The sequence below is a fragment of the Saccoglossus kowalevskii genome, chromosome 3 (genome assembly GCF_978046115.1).
Source record: "Saccoglossus kowalevskii chromosome 3, keSacKowa6.1, whole genome shotgun sequence".
NCBI classification, from domain to species: domain Eukaryota; kingdom Metazoa; phylum Hemichordata; class Enteropneusta; family Harrimaniidae; genus Saccoglossus; species Saccoglossus kowalevskii.
In genome coordinates, this window is record NC_140643.1 from 31,394,997 (window position 1) to 31,414,837 (window position 19,841).

Here is a 19,841-nt window from a genome sequence, read left to right on the forward strand (position 1 = left end):
CCGATCCACGACTGGCATAATATTGGTTGTTAGTTCACAGGGTGATGAGAGTTCAGATAGTAATGAATAAGTGGCGAACGAGATTTGTCGGAACTCTCCGTCTATTTTGAATTGTGGATTTTTCCACTCAGTATTCAAGTGTAGTCTTAGGTCTCACCCCTCGTAAACATTAGCTTTGTCATGGATCGGTCATTGTTTAAACTCATTGTTAGTTCATTCACAACAATTGTCCCTATTTAGAAGGTAGCAGAATTCGGTGAATAATGGGGAAAGACATTTATATTGTTGTCAGTTGGGAAGGTGTGCACGTAACGTAGACGTTAAGTTCCAAATATAAAAATACGTAATGTTTCAGGTTTACACAGGGCCTTTGAAAAAAAGACCGTCCCGGCCTTAATCTATACTCGCATAATTGCTACCTTCTTTACAATACAATATATCTAGTGAAACAGCTTACACGAACTCCGATGATTTACAATGATTTATTAACACACAGTAAAATAGCATTTTCATAAAGGAAAAATAAAATGTTGTAAATATACCGTAAAACCCAAAATAATTAATCTGAAACTAGTAATTGCGCACATAGTCGTCTCCTTCTTAACAATGGTTAGAAGATCGAGTCATTTCCTATAAAATTAATCTCAAAACTCGTTACATCACATGTTGGGTTTTTTGTTTACATTCAACACTCAATGTGCATATGGATTTCTATTACTTTCCTTAATCATCAGTTTACAACGATTTATGATAATTCTTAAAAGAGACAAAAGGAAAATAATTCAATGCAAAATCATGTCGTTCACTGTGATTACATTATGATAACATGTGATTACAATACATAAGGATAAAATAACATTATAATCAATAAACTTCGCCGTGAACGCACTGTCGTCGGGGTTTCTACCGAGTTTGGGGAACTCAGCAATCGTAGATTACCTTCATAAATTAGTTGGTTACGGAGGTACTCACGGGAGAGAAAACAGAGAAGAGATACAGATACACGTAGTCTAGTATGCAACGCTTAGTAGGTTTATTCTTAATTAATATACAGTCGATCCAATCCATGACTGATCTAATCACTAACTATAAATGAGTCCAGGATGATGACTTAGTCAGAGAGGTAAGAGTGGAAGGTTCGCTGACAGTCCATTTAACTGCAGATCCTCCATTCACTAATCGAGATGAGGTTGAAAAAAACAAACATGAAACAGTAAAACAACTGGCACGGCAAAGTGAACAATATATGAACAATACAAAACTTGCAACCAAGAGGTGATGTAAGGTCTTTCTGTAAGGTCATACTGTTCCACTTGTGACACCTGCAAAATATATATATATATATATATATATATATATATATATATATATATATATATATATTAACCATATTTAAATGCAGTGCTCACTCTCGTAACATATCACTCTATCCGTCTAGTTTTAGATAAATATTATTTGCAGAGTACATATTACTACATATTATATATATACGAACAATTATAGTTCATGTATTGAAAAGTGTTCCCAGTGTACAATTATATGCATACATACAGGTTGCTCCTGCTTCAAACACAATTTACACTAGAGTTGACAGTTTTAAGGCGCAGATGTCATGTTGTGCAGAACAGATAATACATGATCAGCTTCATTCAGACCTGACATTGGCAAACTGCTGATTCTGAAATCATTCAAATTACTCAAAGCCAACCAAACAAGCGCTGCTATGTATCCCTGTATGAATATAACACTCTGAGATCGATTAATAATCACATCCACAGTGGTCACATAAAAACCAGTATACGGACCCAATGACAGAAACTGCAAAACGACAGCCCATCGTCTTTGGTGATTCTCCTCACACTCTCTGGTAAGAATTTCCTTGGCTTTCTCAGCTATTGCCCTTGATGAATCAGATATGTTTACACATGCCCACATGGTGAAAGCCCATGAAGGTAGGAATGCAAGCACTGACTTTGTAACCAACAGTGATGATTCCAGCCACTCATCTGCTGAGTTTGCTCTCAGAGAAAAATGGTAGTGTGCATAAACAGCGGGGACAGCAAAACTAAAAAGAAGGCTGTAGTTGAAAAATCGAGAGATCCAACAGAATATATCAGCTCTAGTTTGGTCTCTGGTCATGCGGAAAAGTTCCCCGTTCACCTCAAATGGACCGTTTTCATCTGTAGACAACTGCTCCATTTTATTTGGAAACTGCTTAAGTCTGAAATCATAACATCTCAATGTTATGTTTACAACAACCGATATCAGCAATAATAAAATATACGGATACCCTTCCATCATAACATATATAATGCCTCGAATCTGTGAGCTTGGACTCAGGAATGTCAGCATGTTGTCGGGGCCATAGTCTGGCTCGGCAAATGCATCAAGGCAAACAACACCAATAAACAATGCGAGTAGAAGAGACGATATTACTAACATTTTACTGATCCAGTAATTAGTAGTTTGACCACGTATTTCTTTCAAAGGCACCTGCGTATCAATATTCTCACGTTTAGGGTAGTCTTCGTCCATACAATCATTGACCATTTCAATGGCTTTTGTCAGTACACCAGAGAAAACTATCAGGACAGCCAAACAATACAGTACTAATGGGGCTATATGGATGATGGTTACCAAGACCAAGGCAAGCACTGTACCGTCATTCTCATAATCTTCTCTGTTTAGTTCCTCGTTGTGTTGGATACTGTATACATGAGAGTATATGTGAGCCACAATCGGTGGAGCGCATAACAGGATGTTTACCATAACATGGACAGCACAAATTACCTTATTCGACCAACATCCAAGTATATGTAAAAGTACACGCAATGCGGAATGAGGTCCAATTGCTTTTTCAAGTCTGTCGGAAGGTCTGTCTCGTTCGATATATAATAGCACATTATCACTTGCATCTCCGTCAGACATGATTTCAACCACTGTAACCTTACAATCTCTGAGGCTATTGACTTGCTTGGTCGTATTCACAATAGAACAGGTTGTACTCTTGTTATCTACGCTGAACTGTTCCCGTACCTGGAATTATATATTTGCATACAAATTAACAATTTACATAAAAGACCTGCAGGTAAAACATCAATACTGATGGTAAATGAGTAAACTCTTTAACCCTGCCTGGTTAAGTGTTGTTATTTGGCGTGATTTGGCTAGTTAGAAACTGCCCTGTTTTAGATTGTTGGTAGTTTGATCGTTTGTGAAACTAAATTAAAATGGGTGTGTTGGATGTATTTAGTTTATGACGAAAACGTTGTGAACACATGGGAATTCCCCTAGCGACCACCGAAAGCTGTCTGTATTGGTTTGTTATAGATAGCGATATTTATTTTCTGTACGATATTTCTTTTGAGACACTTTGAGTTTGTTGTGGGTAACGAATTTAGTTAGGTTGGCATTGCAAATAGATAACTGGTGTTCTACCCAAATCTAAAAGAAGGCAAGCCGCGAACATGACAACATGATTTGTGGCATGTAGACAGTGGTACTTGACACATAATATTGTCGGAGATTGTTTTAGCATCAAGCTTGGTGCAGATTTGGGATTCTGACTGCATACCAGTCAGCCAATCCGCTATAGTTAATTTTGCCCAATCAGCTATTGTTTCCTTTATCCAACGACCCATCGTACTTATCTAGCTATAATAGCTATGTAAACTGAAACTTTCCCGCCTGAACTTGACGGCTATTTAAGTGCCACCCTGACATATTCCGGGCAGTTCCCTTTCCAAGTTGGCGGTATTATGAGTGGGGAATTCTTCTCATCTGAGGCTCTCCACATGTGTCAGAGGGGAATCTCGTCTTGTCAGTCCGTCAGTCGAGTACTCTATAAGACACAGCACCCTGGGGAAAAGCCCCCAAGACTATCGCAAGGCTGGCCCAAGACTGCCTCTAGACTGCCCCAAGACTCTCCTGAGACTGCGTCTCTCGTGGTGTTCTCGCCAAGACCAACTAAAACAACTTTATTCATTTTCAAAACCTTAACCAATTACAAAGAAGTATAAAGACTCTAGGGCGTAACCTTCAATCATACAGCCAATCACACTAAGTACTTGTCACACGCAACGTAACGTAATATTACCGTAATTGGTATAGTACAGAAGTGATGGTTCACATACCAAAATGGCAACAGTAACAGAAAGACTTCCCTGGCGGCGATGACAAAATACGAACACAGAGCCAACAGATGAGGTTTCAACTGGTACTGGTATTATTATACTCTGCAGACATCAAGTACAATAACGCGGTAAAACACCACTACTCCAATGAATAGATACTTAAACTCCAATACAATTCAACGAGATCTCCGATCTGAACTCAGTGCTGAACAACTCCCCTATATATACCCCCACTGTCTATAAATAGACCATTAAACCAGCATACATAATGAGTCTGAAACTTACTACAAATTTCTAGAACGTTCCATTACCTTCTATTGCCTCCTACAGTGTTCTATTACCTATTCAACCATTTTCTAAAAAATATAGATTATTCCACCCAGACACAGTACGGTTCTAGAACATTCTCAGTGACACGGAAGTGGTAAATAAGTCGTATGTGACATGCCTCCCCTCCCCTCTCTAATATTACATGACTAGCAACGACGTCAATAATACGAATATGATAACAATTTCAAATAAAACAACAATACAATATATCAAATCGAACTGAATAAAGCTCTGAATACATAAACTCGAAAATCACATACAGTAGAATATAATAAAATATGAAATATAATCATAAACGAATAACATTCTACTATACTGTTCAAAAGTTCCTCAGTCCATCAATCTACTCAGGTAGTCCGCTACCACATTGTCCCGTCCAGGAATATCCTTAACACAATAACCTTGCAGAGTCATCGTCCATCTCATCACTCGGTCATTTGCAAACTTGGCTTTATCCAGGTAAGACAATGGTTTATGATCCGTCTGTAAAATGAACTCCACACCGGCTAAATATAGGTGAAATTTATTCACGCCCCATTCTATGGCTAAACATTCCCTTTCTACAGTTGAATATTTCATTTCTGCATCGGATAACTTCTTACTTGCATAAGCAACTGGATGAAGCTTCTCACCATGATTCTGCATAAGTACTGCTCCAATTCCTACCTGAGACGCGTCCGTCCGCAACGCAAATGGTTTCTGTGGGTCTGGCAACTTCAGAATTGGTTTGCCCAATAAGTATTCCCGCAAAGTGTTATATGCTTTCTCTTGGGCCTCTCCCCATACAACTTTGTTGGGTTGTCCTTTCCTTAGTAGGTCACTCAGGGGTGCTGCAATAGTTGCGAATAAGGGGATGTGGTCTCTGTAGTAATTGACCAGCCCAAAGAATGATCGGACACCTTTCTTGGTCGCTGGTCTTTGCGCTTCTCGAATTCTTTCCATGTTGTCATGACTCGGACTCACCCAATTGTGTCCAATTTCATGACCCAGGAAGTCTACTGACGTTGCACCCAGAACACACTTGGATGGTCTAGCTGTTATGTCCGCTGCCCTCAGTTTTCGTAACAACTCAGATAATACTTGAACATGCTCATCCCAGCAGCTTGAATAAACTATCAGGTCATCTATATAGCTTCCAACCCCCTCCATACCTGACAATAATTTCCTGATTCCCCGCACAAGAATAGCTCCCGAACTCTTCATTCCAAATGGCATCCTTAAAAATTCATAAGTTCCATCGGGAGTAACAAATGCTGTCTTTGGTAGATCTTCTTCAGCTACTGGTATCTGCCAATAATCCTTACTTAAATCAATTTTTGACAGGAACTTACTATTATGTAGCCTCTGAAATATGTCCCCTATTGTTACCATTGGCTCAGGGTCGGTTACAGTGACCTTATTTAATTTCCTATAGTCTACACATATGCAATTCTATCCATCCTTCTTCTTTACAATCACCACCGGTGATGCATAGGGTGATTTGGACTTCCTGATTACTCCCATTTTTAACATATCTTCAATATCTTGCCTAAGTTTCTCCCTTATTGCATATGGTAGTGAGTATGGCTTAGATCGTATTGGTGTATCATTTGTCAGGTCAATCTTATGACTGATTATCTTGGTCTTTCTTGGCAAGTCAGTAAACACCTTATCATAAGTATTGACTAAACCCACCAGTTTTTTTCTCTGGTGTTCTGTCAGGTCTATACCAATTTGAACATCTTTACCTGACTCCTTGGGTTTACAAGTTCCTAACTCTAGAAGATCATCTTCGTCTACAGCATTCTCTTCATCTGACTCGTTGCATCCCGTTGTAGCTGCGCGCACAGCATTCATCAGGTCTATGGCCGTATTTGGGGAGTAACTTGCCTCACTTTCATCTGGTTAAGGTGACATCTCCTGCTCAACATACAACTTTAACATATTTACATGATACGTCTTCACTTTGTCACCTACCCTCACTCGATAATCGTTTTCACCTATTACCTGCTCCACCGCATATGGACCTTTCCACTGCATCACCAGCTTGTTGTTGTCAGTTGGCAGCAAAATTAACACCTTATCTCCTTCCTTAAGTACTCGCTTCTTCGTTTTACGATCATAGTAACACTTGTATCGGTTCTGTGCCTTCTGTAATTCCTTTCGAGCAATCTCTAAAGTCTGTTCTAACCGATCTCTCAACTCAAACACATACTGGTAACTATTAACTATCTCAGGAGTATCGCTCTCTTAGGTCCATAACTCTTTAAGAATCTTCATTGGGCCTCTAATCGTTTGACCACATAACAGCTCAAACGGGGAAAAACCAGTTGACTCCTGTGGTACCTCTCTATATATGAAGAGTAAAGCACTAATATACCGATGCCATTGCCTTGGTTGTTCATGGCACAACCGCTTTAACATCTTCTTCAAAGTACCATTAAACTTTTCCACCAATCCATTACAAATGGGGTGATATGGCGTAGACGTCAGTCTCTTAATGCTGAGCAATCTTGATACTTCTTGCATGCATTCTGACACAAACTGAGTCCCCATATCACTTAGTACTTCTTCTGGAACCGCCAATCGGCTATAAAAGTCAATCAACGCCTCGGCTACAGTCTCTGTATCTATATTTTTAAGTGGAACGGCCTCTGGATACCGTGTAGCATAGTCCACCATAGTTAAGATGTATCGATGACCCCCCATCACTGGCTGGTGTAATTGGTCCAACCAAATCTATTGCCACACGCTTGAATGGCATATGAATTAAAGGCATCTTACCTAATGGGGCCTTCACAACTGATCCCTTTGAAACAGTCTTCTGGCACACATCACACGACCTACAAAAACTGGTGACATCTTGATGTAGCCCAGGCCAATAAAAGCTAGTCACAATCCGGTCTTCTGTCTTCTTTATCCCCATGTGTCCACCAAATATTGAATCATGGGCAATCTCCATAACACGAGTCCTCAACAGTTTCGGCACAACCACTTGACGTACCGTCTTGCCTTCTGGAACTGAACGATCCCGATACACACAATATAGCAAGCCTCCATATACCTGGAACTCGGTTGTATGGTGCCCTCTCACTTCTGGTTCTCTCTTATTATAATATTTTTTCAACGATGTGTCTGCTTGCTGCATCTCGATTAATTTGTCTTTTGTTACATGTGCTCCAGTCTTTACATCACACACTTTGAGTGGCTTCACCTTACCAGATTTCTGCACTTGCACTCTGGTTGTTACTGCTCCACTCACATTCCACACTGGATCCGGGTCATCTGGTGGTCTTGCTCCAGGCACATTCCCAACAATTAACTCATAGATTGGGTCCTGCACACATAATGCTTCAACCGTGCCTCTCAAATATGGCGTATCAATTTCCACCATGGCGACTGGAACCCTTCTTACAGTATGATCAACCATCAATATATGACCCATCTTTTTTGTATACTGGTCATCTGGTACCAAGCTATTCTTGACTATAATGCCATTACACCCAGTGTCTCTCAACATGGTCACAACTGTGTCACCAACCTTCCCTTGACCCACAGGCAAAGTCATGTCCTCCACAACGCCACTCCGTTACATACATGCACCATTCACAACCTTTAACTGCTCCCCCGATGCTAACAACAAATGGTCCTTCTCAATCATTTTAGGCACATCACTGTTAATTTGAACAGCACAGCTAGCACTGATATTAGACTCCTCTTTAACCACTGCAGCTGCACCAGTAGTAGTGCTGGGTTTGACACTCTTTCTTTCTTGACCCCTGTGTTGTCCACTACGGCAGAACCACACTGAAGGCACCGTTCACCTTTGTCATGGTTGACATCAGTAACGCGGGATGGACATTGTGCTGCTCGATGACCAACACCCTGACATACATAACACCGGATACTACTACCCTGTCCCACATTAGTATTTCTAATGGCAGTCTTATTATCGTTACGCCTCACCTGGTCCTTTGTAGATAACTGTCGACCATGTGCCACTAGGTACTGCTTTGCTATTACTGCCAACTCATCTAAATCTTTGGGTGCTCTTTCTTTAAGATAAACTGCAAGATCTCTTGTACAGGCACCAATAAACTGCTCCTTCACCATCAAGTCGGTAACACCATCATATGTTGCTGCAGTGCCTGACAACTCAACCCATTTAGCAAAATAATTCTTGAGCCGCACAATTAACTTGTCAGGACTCTCGGAACTTTCAGGTTTAATTTCACGGAATCGCTTCCTGTACCCATCCTCTGTGAAATCGTATCTTGTCAACAGCGCCACCTTCACACGATCATAGTCAACTGCATCAGTGTCGAACATTCTAGAATATACTTCCAGTGCTCTACCAGTCAACAGCGCACTCAATTTTGTGGCCCATCCATGTCTATGCCAACTCGCATTCGTTGCAAACCTCTCAAACCGCAATAAATAACTATCAAGTTCATCCTTACCATCAACAAATGCAGGCAACTTTGGTGACTGTGCATCACTGACCACATTTCGCTGACCGCCAAAATCAGCCTGTTGGAACCCCGGCATTGCTGCTTGCAGCTCTAATTTCCTCAACTCAAATTCTCTTTCCTTTTCTCGCTGTTCTGCTTCCATTAGCAATTTCTATCTTTCGCCTGCTTCCGCTTCCATCTGTAACTTTTCCTTTCTTTCCTCAATCTCCATTTTCCTCACCTCTGCTTCAATTTCCATTTTTGCTTTCCTCTCTTCAATCGCCGCTTGTCTGTCAACCCGCTGAGAACTCAGTTGCTCCAAAATAAATTTCCTTTTGTCTTCTCCAGTCATTCCCAGTTCATCCGCCCATTCCATCAACTCTTGTTTCGACATATCTTTTATCTCGCTGGCCATGTTGTCTTCTATATGTCATCACTGCTCCCGAACGAGCCCCCAGATGTCACACGCAACGTAATATTACCGTAATTGGTATAGTACAGATGTGATGGTTCAAATACGAAAATGGCAACAGTAACAGAAAGACTTCCCTGGCGGCGATGATAAAATACGAACACGGAGCCAACAGATGAGGTTTCAACTGGTACTGGTATTATTATACTCTGCAAACATCAAGTACAATAACGCGGTAAAACACCACTACTCCAATGACTAGATACTTAAACTCCAATACAATTCAACGAGATCTCCAATCTGATCTCAGTGCTGAACAACTCCCCTATATATACCCCCACTGTCTATAAATAGACTATTACACCAGCATACATAATGAGTCTGGAACTTACTACAAATTTCTAGAACGTTCCATTACCTTCTATTGCCTCCTACAGTGTTCTATTACCTATTCAACCATTTTCTAAAAAATATAGAATATTCCACCCAGACACAGTACGGTTCTGGAACATTCTCAGTGACATGGAAGTGGTTAATAAGTCGTATGCGACAGTACTGAACACGTCATATCTTTTGATTAATCGTTCACTATTTTAGTAATTGTGAATACCAACTGTCAGAAATAGTAGTCCGAATAGCGACGGTTATCTCGTAATTAGTTCCAAATCACTGAGTCGAGTTCCATCCAGTACCTCGCATGGGCCTAAACGATGACAGACATAACACAGTCATTCGCTAGTAATCAACTAAATAAGTCGATCAACAGATACGCGCAAACAAATTTATCACAGTATCCTGTCAATGTCATATGTATGTAGCGTGTAATAAACCTGGAAGAACATCGCCAGACGATGGACGCGGAGCTCTATGGCAACGACCGCATGTCCAGCCATTGGTTGGCCACATAGAGGTCAAAATACGCGTTCTATTTTTACGCGTTAAATTTGGCTCTTCCGTATCACCCCTCCGGAGTGTTCTACTTTCGCAGCCTAATCACAGGTTTTTCGAAAAACGTCAAAAATACACAAGAATTAGTAGAAATGTTCCTGTTTTGGGTGGATTATTGATAGAGAATAATGTCTTTATTACAAAAATGCTGAAAAACCTATTTTTTATTGGCGAAAAACTGCAAACTCGGCAAATTTGGTTGCACAACTTCCCTTTATGATATACACCCAGCGACACCGATGCCAGCTGACTGTGTACAAAACTGGTATGAGGTGATACATTTGGGGCGAAAGTATTCAAAAATCAGTTTTTAGATGTTGCAATGGCAGTGGTGGGCCAGGATTTTTTTCCAATTAGTGACGGCACGACCTACCTGTGAAGTATGAACAAAACCAGCCGAGCCGAAAAAATCACAGAGGAGTTAAAAGCCGTTGCTGGTGAAAAGTTACCCCAACTTTGGGGTCAAATTTCTCGGTAATGAAAAAAGATATCAAAAATTCAAATAGTAACTTTGTGTCCACACTCAAGCTGAGTAGAATGAGCTATGTCTGAAGTGTTTTATCCCAAATTTGTAGGAGGAGATACATTTGGCGCGAAGCTATCCAAAAATCATTTTTTTCGCTGTTGCTATGACAACGGTGGGTCAAACATTTTTTCAGATTTTTCCTAATAACTAGGGTGAAAGTGTGACCTATCTGCCAAGTTTGAAAGAAATCGGCCAAGCCAAAAAAAATCACAGAAGAAATCATACGTGAAAACACTGGAAATTTACACACACAGACACACACACAAAACGACAAAAGTGATTATAAGGGCAATCCTAGCAGAGCGGATCGCCAATAAACGAGACCACGATTCACATTGTAAACACTTCCGCCATTGTATTCCCGGGCCTATATAGGACATACTTTTAGGTTACATGGGCGCATTGCCTTACAAGTGAGATGTCAACGACGTTACAATGCCCTTCATGAATATATTCATGTCACCTGTGCTAAGATAGTTTTATTGTGGCAAACTTTGTATAGAATATGAATATTGTGTACGAAAAACCACTATGGATCCAGAAGCTGTTGATTATGACGATGTTTGACATTAAAATTGTTGACATTCAGTCCTCTTGTATCTGATCGTCAAACGAGTACTTGTCCATATTGAGAATTTTTGCTTTGAAACAGCAGTAATTAAAACAAAATGGCCGCCAGTCGGCCATTTTGAATCCGATCTCAAAAACAAAATGACGTGCATCAAGACCCCATAATGTCCAATGTTTGTACCAAGTTTGAAAACAAAAATCCATCTGTAAACAGCCAAGATCCGGTTCCGGAATGTCAGAAATACTTGATTTTAATAATTTGTCAGCACAAAAATGGCCGCCATTCGGCCATCTTGAATCAGATTGTGAGAAAAATGGATGTGCATATGTATAATATTATGTACGATGTATGTGTGAATATACAGACACAGACACACTGCGTCCGAACGAGGAATACAAATATTGTCATTTTCTTCATTTTACATGTGAAAAAAATAAAGTACGAATTTGGGGGCACCGTACTTGTATAAAATACAAGGAAAACTACCATGTTTTCAGCATTCTAAAATTGTTTTCTATAACGCGGATATATTTCAATATTTAACAATTTTGAGACATAGGGTTAAAGGTCAAAACGCATGTTGTATTACTACTGTCAACCTGAGTTCAATTTATTGAAACCGAAACTCTCGTGATCTTTATGACACAAACGTCACACACTAAGCGATTGCATATAAAGAAAATACGCTTAGTTCATTGGCCGCTTTGACAGCCGCACACGGGGATTCCCCGTAATCACGCGACTACAGATACAGGGCATGTGTCAAGTGATCGATAGTGCCACTTTCACTTGGTTATGACATATTTGTTTATGATTAATGCCAATAAAATATATCCTACCAAGCATCTTATCATATACCATTCTATCTTAAAATTATTAGTGTTATTCTCTTCATCGAAAATCCAATTTATTCGTCTGTGAACTGAACTCCACTAAAGTTATGACCCTTTCGCCCGACTCCAACTTACAATCAAGCAGCGACGTTTACACGCAAAGGTAGATTAACTTTCACTACTGTCTAGTATTATATAAGACCACACGGAGTACATTTCATGTGTCTTTTAAAACTAGCGTGAATATACAAAATGTATGAAATGCTTACCTGGCACCGAGAATATTAAGTTGTTTCTATTAACTATACTTGTACAATTCACTGTAGTATTATAATGTGTTATCATATGACCAAAATTCCCCTTTCTATTTTTAAATATGACACAGCGCATAGAAGGTGGGGTCACCATTCCATTCTGTCTGATTCAATCAATACAGATGTTTTGTATTTTCAAAATAGAATATTTAAGTAAATGTATATCTCCACGGTTGTAAATGAGCGAGCAGTTACCCTTGAATTTGACTTTGAATTTACATTTTTGTCATATTATTAATATGTTATCTTTGTAAACTGCATCGTAACAGAGTATCAATATCAATCATTGAGTGCAATATCAATGAGTGCAACATTGTATCTATAGGGAGTATTTATTTCTACTCGAATTATACATATTATTACATATGTACTGCAGTTTATTTTGATTCGTCCCTGAAGACAGCAGTAAAATATACAGCATGAAACAGAAAACAGCCTGGTAATTAACTAACACGGTCGATGAGATTTACACGTTAGTGTACATCGTGACGGATCGGTCGGGATCCCCGTTACTCACTATCCTCATTTTGTTCCAAGTCAAGAATCTTTACGCAACGCAATTTACAATCCCAACTAACATACAGAATATCAAATAAAGAAATTATAAGTAAACACTTATCAACATTGGTGGAGGCACGAAATGTTGCATGAGGGGCGAGATCTGAAATCTAGACCCTCTGAAACGCTATTTCCTGCATTTTGAGGGGCACATTTTGCTGACCCAAAGGCTTTCAGCTTGAACGCAAGTACTAGTAACTAGTATATGCAGAAATGGCAACCGTTAACAACGATTGGCTGATTGCAGACCACGTGGCTCAGGTCATAGGTTAAAGGTAAACGGATAAAAATTAAAATGGTTTTAAAACGAAAATGGTTTTGAAAATGAAAATGGACTTCAAAACGTAAATGAAAACGAAGTGAAAATGAAAATGGGTTTAAACGATTTTGAGAATGAAAATGGATTTAAAACGAAAATGATTTTAAAAATAAAAATTGACTTCAAAACAAAAATAGAAATGGAAATTAATTTTAAAAAGAAAATAGATTTGAAAATAAAAACGAAAGCTAAAAATTAGGATGGATTTCAAAACTAAAATTAATTTGAAAAAAAATTAAAATGATTTTAAAAAGAAAAATGGATTTAGAACGAAAATGACATTTGATTCGAAAACAGAAACAGATTTGAAAATGAAAACGAAATTTGACTTTAAAACGAACTGAATTTGGAATTGAAAATGAAATTCGATTTAAAAAACAAAATGGATTTGAAGAAGTAAAATGATTTTTTTTTCCTTAAAGTCATAACGTGAGCCACCTCGGTTGCGTACACATGCAATAATGTTTTCGGTATTTTCACGGTCGATATGCAAATGAACATGGTTTCCATTTTCTACCGAACTATTTTTATTTTGTAAACACATTTTTGTCTGCTATTTCTATCCTGTTCAAATCGTTCAGCAACATTTTTGGCATATTAGGTGTACATCATCACGTGGAATACTACGATTGGGAGAATGTAATAAACCTTAAAGGGCTCTCGGAAGATCCAACATGGATTCAGAAGCTGTTGATTATGACGATTTTTTAACATTAAAATTATTGACATTCAGTCTTCTTGTATCTGATCGTCAAACGAGTACTTGTCCATATTGAGAATTATTGCTCTGGAACAGCATTAATTGAAACAAAATGGCCGCCAGTCGGCCATTTTGAATCCGAATACAAATATTGTCATTTTTTTTATTTTACATACGAAGAAAATATAGTAAAACTATTGGGTCACCGGACTCAGTTCAGATAAAATTAATCAATAAATTACAAGGAAAACAACCATGTTGTGTTTGTTTTGGAGCATTTTACCATTGTTTCCTTTAGCACGGATATATCTCAATATCTCAAAATATTTACATTCAACTAGAAATATTTTAAAATTTACAATATTTTTCGCGGCATTTTAAACAGGAAATGAGTTTTCAGTGTGGTCCATAGAAACCGCCGCTAAAATAGCAACTGTTGTATATAACTCATCGTTTTGTTAAAATTGTTGACCAATACTAAAACGTGAAATGTCTCTTTGTGCTCGTCATATTAAAGTGGGGGGGGTTGTCGCGAGCATGTCCTTGAAACTTGAGAACCAATTGGCGGATACAACAGATTGTTTATTTACATCAAATTCGAACATGTGTTGCGTGATGACCCCTCCGGTTAAAGACATAGCAAAGAAAAACACAAGTGAAAGCATGTCCAAGTTATCACATTTTAAACAAACAAGATGGCCGTCAGTCGACCAAATTTGATCAAATTGTAAGTTGAATTGACATGTACATGTATCCATTTATGACATGCTAAATATCAATGGGTGACAGAGATATAGTAATATGGCCACAAATAAAAACAGCCGTTATTCGGCCATCTTTGATCTGATTATGAAACAAAGTGACATGTATGATGTACGTGACAAATACGAATGAAAATGGTACATAAATCTTGGAAATATAGTAGTAAGGCCAAAAAGTCAGATGGCTGTCAATCGACCATCCTTGATTCGATTTTGAAACAAATTGTCATGGACATGTATCCTCACATGTATAAAATATGTGCCAAATTTGAATGAAAACTGACAAAGCATGCCCAAGATGCCGCATTTAAAAAAAAAACAAGATGCCTGCCAGTCGGCCATCTTTGATCCAATTGCGAAAGAAATTGTCATGGACATGTATCCTAACATGTATAATCTATGTACCAAATCATGTCCAAAATACAACATTTTCGAAAAACAAAATGGCTGCCAGTCAGCCATTTTGAATCGTATCGCTAAACCATTGCATCTGCATATGTCCCACATAAAGTACAGGCACATGCAAAGAATGAACAGAATCGATCCAAAGGATTCTGAAATATGACCTCGGACGGACGGACGCACAGACGGACGGACGCACAGACGGGCGGACGGATGCACAGATGGTCAGAGGACATGTATCTTAACATGTATAATCTATGTACCAAATTTGAATGAAAACTGACAAAGCATGTCCAAAATACAACATTTTCAAAAAACATGATGGCTGCCAGTCGACCATTTTGAATCGAATCGCTAAACCACTGCATGTGCACATGTCCCACATAAAGTACTAGGCACATGCAAAGAATGAACGAAATCGGTTCAAAGGAATCTGAAATATGACCTCGGACGGACGGACGCACAGACGGACGGACGGATGCACGGACGGTCAGAGGACATGTATCTTAACATGTATAATCTATGTACCAAATTTGAATGAAAACTGACAAAGCATGTTCAAAATACAACATTTTCAAAAAACAAGATGGCTGCCAGTCGGCCATTTTGAATTGAATCGCTAAACCACAGCATCTGCATATGTCCCACATAAAGTACTAGGCACATGCAAAGAATGGACGGAATCGGTCCAAAAGATTCTAAAATATGACCCCGGACGGACGCACGAACGCACGGATGGACGCACGGACGGAGACTAATAATTGTAGCGGACGGGGACTAATAATTGTAGCGGATTTTTGCTAAAATACTACCTGTGGTTATTTGATTGCATTATATTTTGTTTCATTTTTTTTTGATTGCCAAGTATATTGATGCAAATTGTACTGTATGTACAGAAATGACTTTGATCGGGTTCAGATCAGTTGTTATTTGTAATATATAAGCTAACATTGGTGTATGCAGTAATCAGTACACACTTGAAGCATAATTTATGTGTTTCGGTTGTTGAGTTTCCATTGAGTAAGATAATACTACTTTTAAATTATATTAGTCTAAGACAGGCTTGGCTTTTCAATATGGCATGGCATTGTAATCGAGAGTGGCAGTACCACTGACTAAATGCAACGTGACAAGACTATTCATGGGTGAGTATTGAGCGAAGTATTGAGACATGGGGTTAAAGGTCACAACGCATGTTGTATTATTACGTATACTGCCTGTCTGCCTGCCTGAGATAAATGTACTGAAACCGAAACCCTCCGTGATGTTATGACATAAACGTCAGTTTATTTCATTCGTCGCGTTGATACAAAGAAGGTGATCGATAGTACCACTGACACGTCAGTTTATGATCAATACCAAGAAAATATATTCTACCAAGCATCTTATCATATACCATTCCATCCTAAAATTATTAGTGTTACTCTTTCATCGAAAATCCAATTTATTCGTCTGTGAACTGAACTCCACTAGAGTAATGACCCTTTCGCTCGACTTCGACTTACAAACAAGCAGCGACGTTTACACGCAAAGCCAGATTAACTTTCACTACTGTCTAGTATTATATAAGACCACACGGAGTACATTTCATGTGTCTTTTAAAACTAGCGTGAATATACAAAATGTAAGAAATGCTTACCTGTCACCTCGACCATTAAGATATTCCTAGTGACTATACACAATACACTTGCACAATTCACTATGTATAGGTTAGATCACGCTCCGAGGTGACTATGAGAATTAGAACTCGGGCCTACGGCGCTAGTTCAAGGGGTGTGATCTAACCGACTTAGCACTGGCCAATCAGCCCGAGAAAAGATTCGTATTAGCCAATCGAATGATGACATTTTGACAGCAATCAAACTTGTGAAATAACAGCCATGATCTAAGTGAATTCGTGGTGAAATAGAACCACACTTTATCGCGACTCTGATTGATCGAGGGCTGTTGGCCATGTGCTAAAGTATGATATAATTTCTTATCACATGACCGAAATTTCCCTTTCTGGCACAGTGGATACAAGGTAAGGTCAGGTTTTAAACGATCGTGATTCATTTTTTTCTGATTCAATCAATACAGATTGTTTTAGTTATTTTGTATTTTCAAAATAGAATATTTAAGTAAATGTGTATCCCCACGGTTGTATATGAGCGAACAGTTACCCTTGAATTTGACTTTGTTTTACTTGATTCTAACATGGAGGTAAAATGCAGAGCTTATATAGAATCATAGAGGTAAAAGACAGGTTGTACTTTTACCTCCATGTATAGACAAATATATAAGGCCACGTGACCCCCTCACACACACACACATTGTATTTTTATTTGTTCAAAGTTCTGATAAATATAAGGTAAATATGTCACACGGTTATGGCGTAAATCTCGAACGCTGATTGGTTGCTTCAAGAAACCTGGCTCGTAGTGACTCGTACAATCAAGATCGTCATCATCATTTTAGTTTAGACCCCGATCAGCGGAAAGTCCCTATAGTATTTTAATGTATGACAGAAGTCACAAACGGGCGTCTGAGTCGTCTATTATTGGGGGGGGGGGGCTTGTTTAACTCTGATTACTCAGTACAGCAACTAGGAAGATATACGTGTTAGTTCTACGGTTATAAAACAATACCAAAGCAAACTCAGAAGTGCAGATTGTAGAGTAGAATAACAGGAATATTAGCACAGAGTCTCATCGTCAGTTCATTTTTTTCTCGAGAACAATATCTGTAGATGTGCTCGCTTTGATTATCATGTCGGAAATGGCATGCCGAAATGAATATAATAGTAAATCTTTCAAATGAACATTGAATACAACGGCGTTTTGGGCACTACGCCCGAGCTAAAAGTACGCGCACACTTCGTTGTCCGCGCTAAGGATCTGTATCAGGAACGAACGCTGGTTTATGGCTTCAAGTCAGCTGACACGTAGTAACTAGTAAACTCGTACAAGTCGGAAAGTCCCTGTAGTATTTTAATGTATTACAAGTGTCACAAACATGCGGACGCCAGAGTAGTATATTGGTGGTTCACACTTCACCAGCCAAGGAACTTTTGTTTCGGGTCATCCCTCCAAACTAACCCCGGGGGTCCGACTTAAAGTATGATCTGGTACGCATGTCTGTGAAAGAAAGCGCGTTAAAAGGGTTTTTTTTTTTTTTAAAGAAAAGCACGTTAACGCGCATTACGCGTTTAGGATTACCATTTCGGTCAAAATAGACAAAAAGGGTGTCTTTTCCGGTACTGCCAACGTGATAAGGGTTGTTATTTTTTAAATAAGATTATCGTTTTTTATTGCTTTAAGGAATTCAATGATCGCAAAAACGTGTTTAGGGTCATTTTGAAAACCCCTTTCACAGACATGGGTTCCAGGTATTTCCATAAGTCGGACCCCCGGGAAACTAACCCTTGGCAGATTAAACCACTGCGGTGTGTATTTAATAGGCGCCCTTATTAACAGCCTGAAACGTTGGCATAAACAAATGTGGAAAACTGGGTGAAAAAATACAGCGCCGGTTTTTGGGGTTTGGCAAACGACCTAAATACACTCTACACACACGGTTACTAGAATAATTTTGTAGTAACTGTGCTACACGTCACCATTTCCGACATTTTTTGTCTTTAGCTTTCCGCGCAATTTTACACAGCGCCTGATTGGGCGCCTTGGCTTGGCCACTGATTGGTACTTCAGGACTATATAATATATTGTACGACTTGATCACTGACACATAGTGAATACAGTTTATTAGATTTGGACGGAATGAGTTCTATCATGTTATATTAGTTTTTTAAAATTTCCTTAGATTATATTTATATTTATTTGATTCGAAACAATAATTACCTCAGTACATATAAGCTATGGTATGCTTAGATCTAATCCTGCGAAGCAATGACTAGCATTTTGAACTAATTCTCTCATTCGACCAAATATAAATAATATGTATAATTCTAGTACAAATAAATACCCACTACACCGATAGATCAATATAACACTGTGATTGATATTTATACCCTATCATTATGCAGTTTACAAATATTAAATATTAATTCATCACGTTTCATGTATATTGAAATGTATCTTGTTAGCATTGGTTTCAGAGGTTATGCTAAATACTCGAATTATTGTGATATAATTGTACATCTACTTAGAAACATGCGGGAATATTATTAATCAGTGGAACAAACACATAAACCAATTATTGTAAATACAGTGTATGTATTACAATCAAGACATCGCACTTAAACCCAACAGTTTAAATCATAGTTAAACTTTGGTGACCTTTTACTTTATCATAGTTTGTTCAATATGAATATGCATTGTCATAATTCATTTCGAATACAAACAAGTTCTAGGTTTGAAACAGCAGTGGGAAAGCAGTCTACCGAATGTCTATGAATGACGTAAAATGTTTCACAAAAACATTGGTGCCTAATTTGTTTACTTATTTTAAGGGACATAATTTCCAGCCTCGTCAAAGTATTTCAGATATTTTATAATAAAAAATGTCCCATCTCAGAAAAAAGTGCTGTATTTAGACGTGAATAGATTCGTAAAACATGCAAGATAAAAGAAAATCTTTTGGTTTTTGCTCAAGTATTTTGTACAGGT

The 19,841-nt window shown here is 38.5% G+C and overlaps 1 protein-coding gene across 1 annotated transcript; it reads right to left on the reverse strand.

The window, feature by feature from the left end:
- Positions 1–1,407: 1,407 nt before the first annotated feature.
- On the reverse strand, positions 1,408–16,938 carry LOC144351324 (uncharacterized). Its single transcript, XM_078009033.2, has 2 exons — positions 16,877–16,938; positions 1,408–3,036 (listed from the first exon to the last, which is right to left on the reverse strand). Exon 2 carries the CDS (start codon positions 2,926–2,928, stop codon positions 1,597–1,599), a length of 1,332 nt encoding a protein of 443 aa, XP_077865159.1. The 5' UTR covers positions 2,929–3,036; positions 16,877–16,938; the 3' UTR covers positions 1,408–1,596.
- Between the last annotated feature and the right edge of the window lie 2,903 nt (positions 16,939–19,841).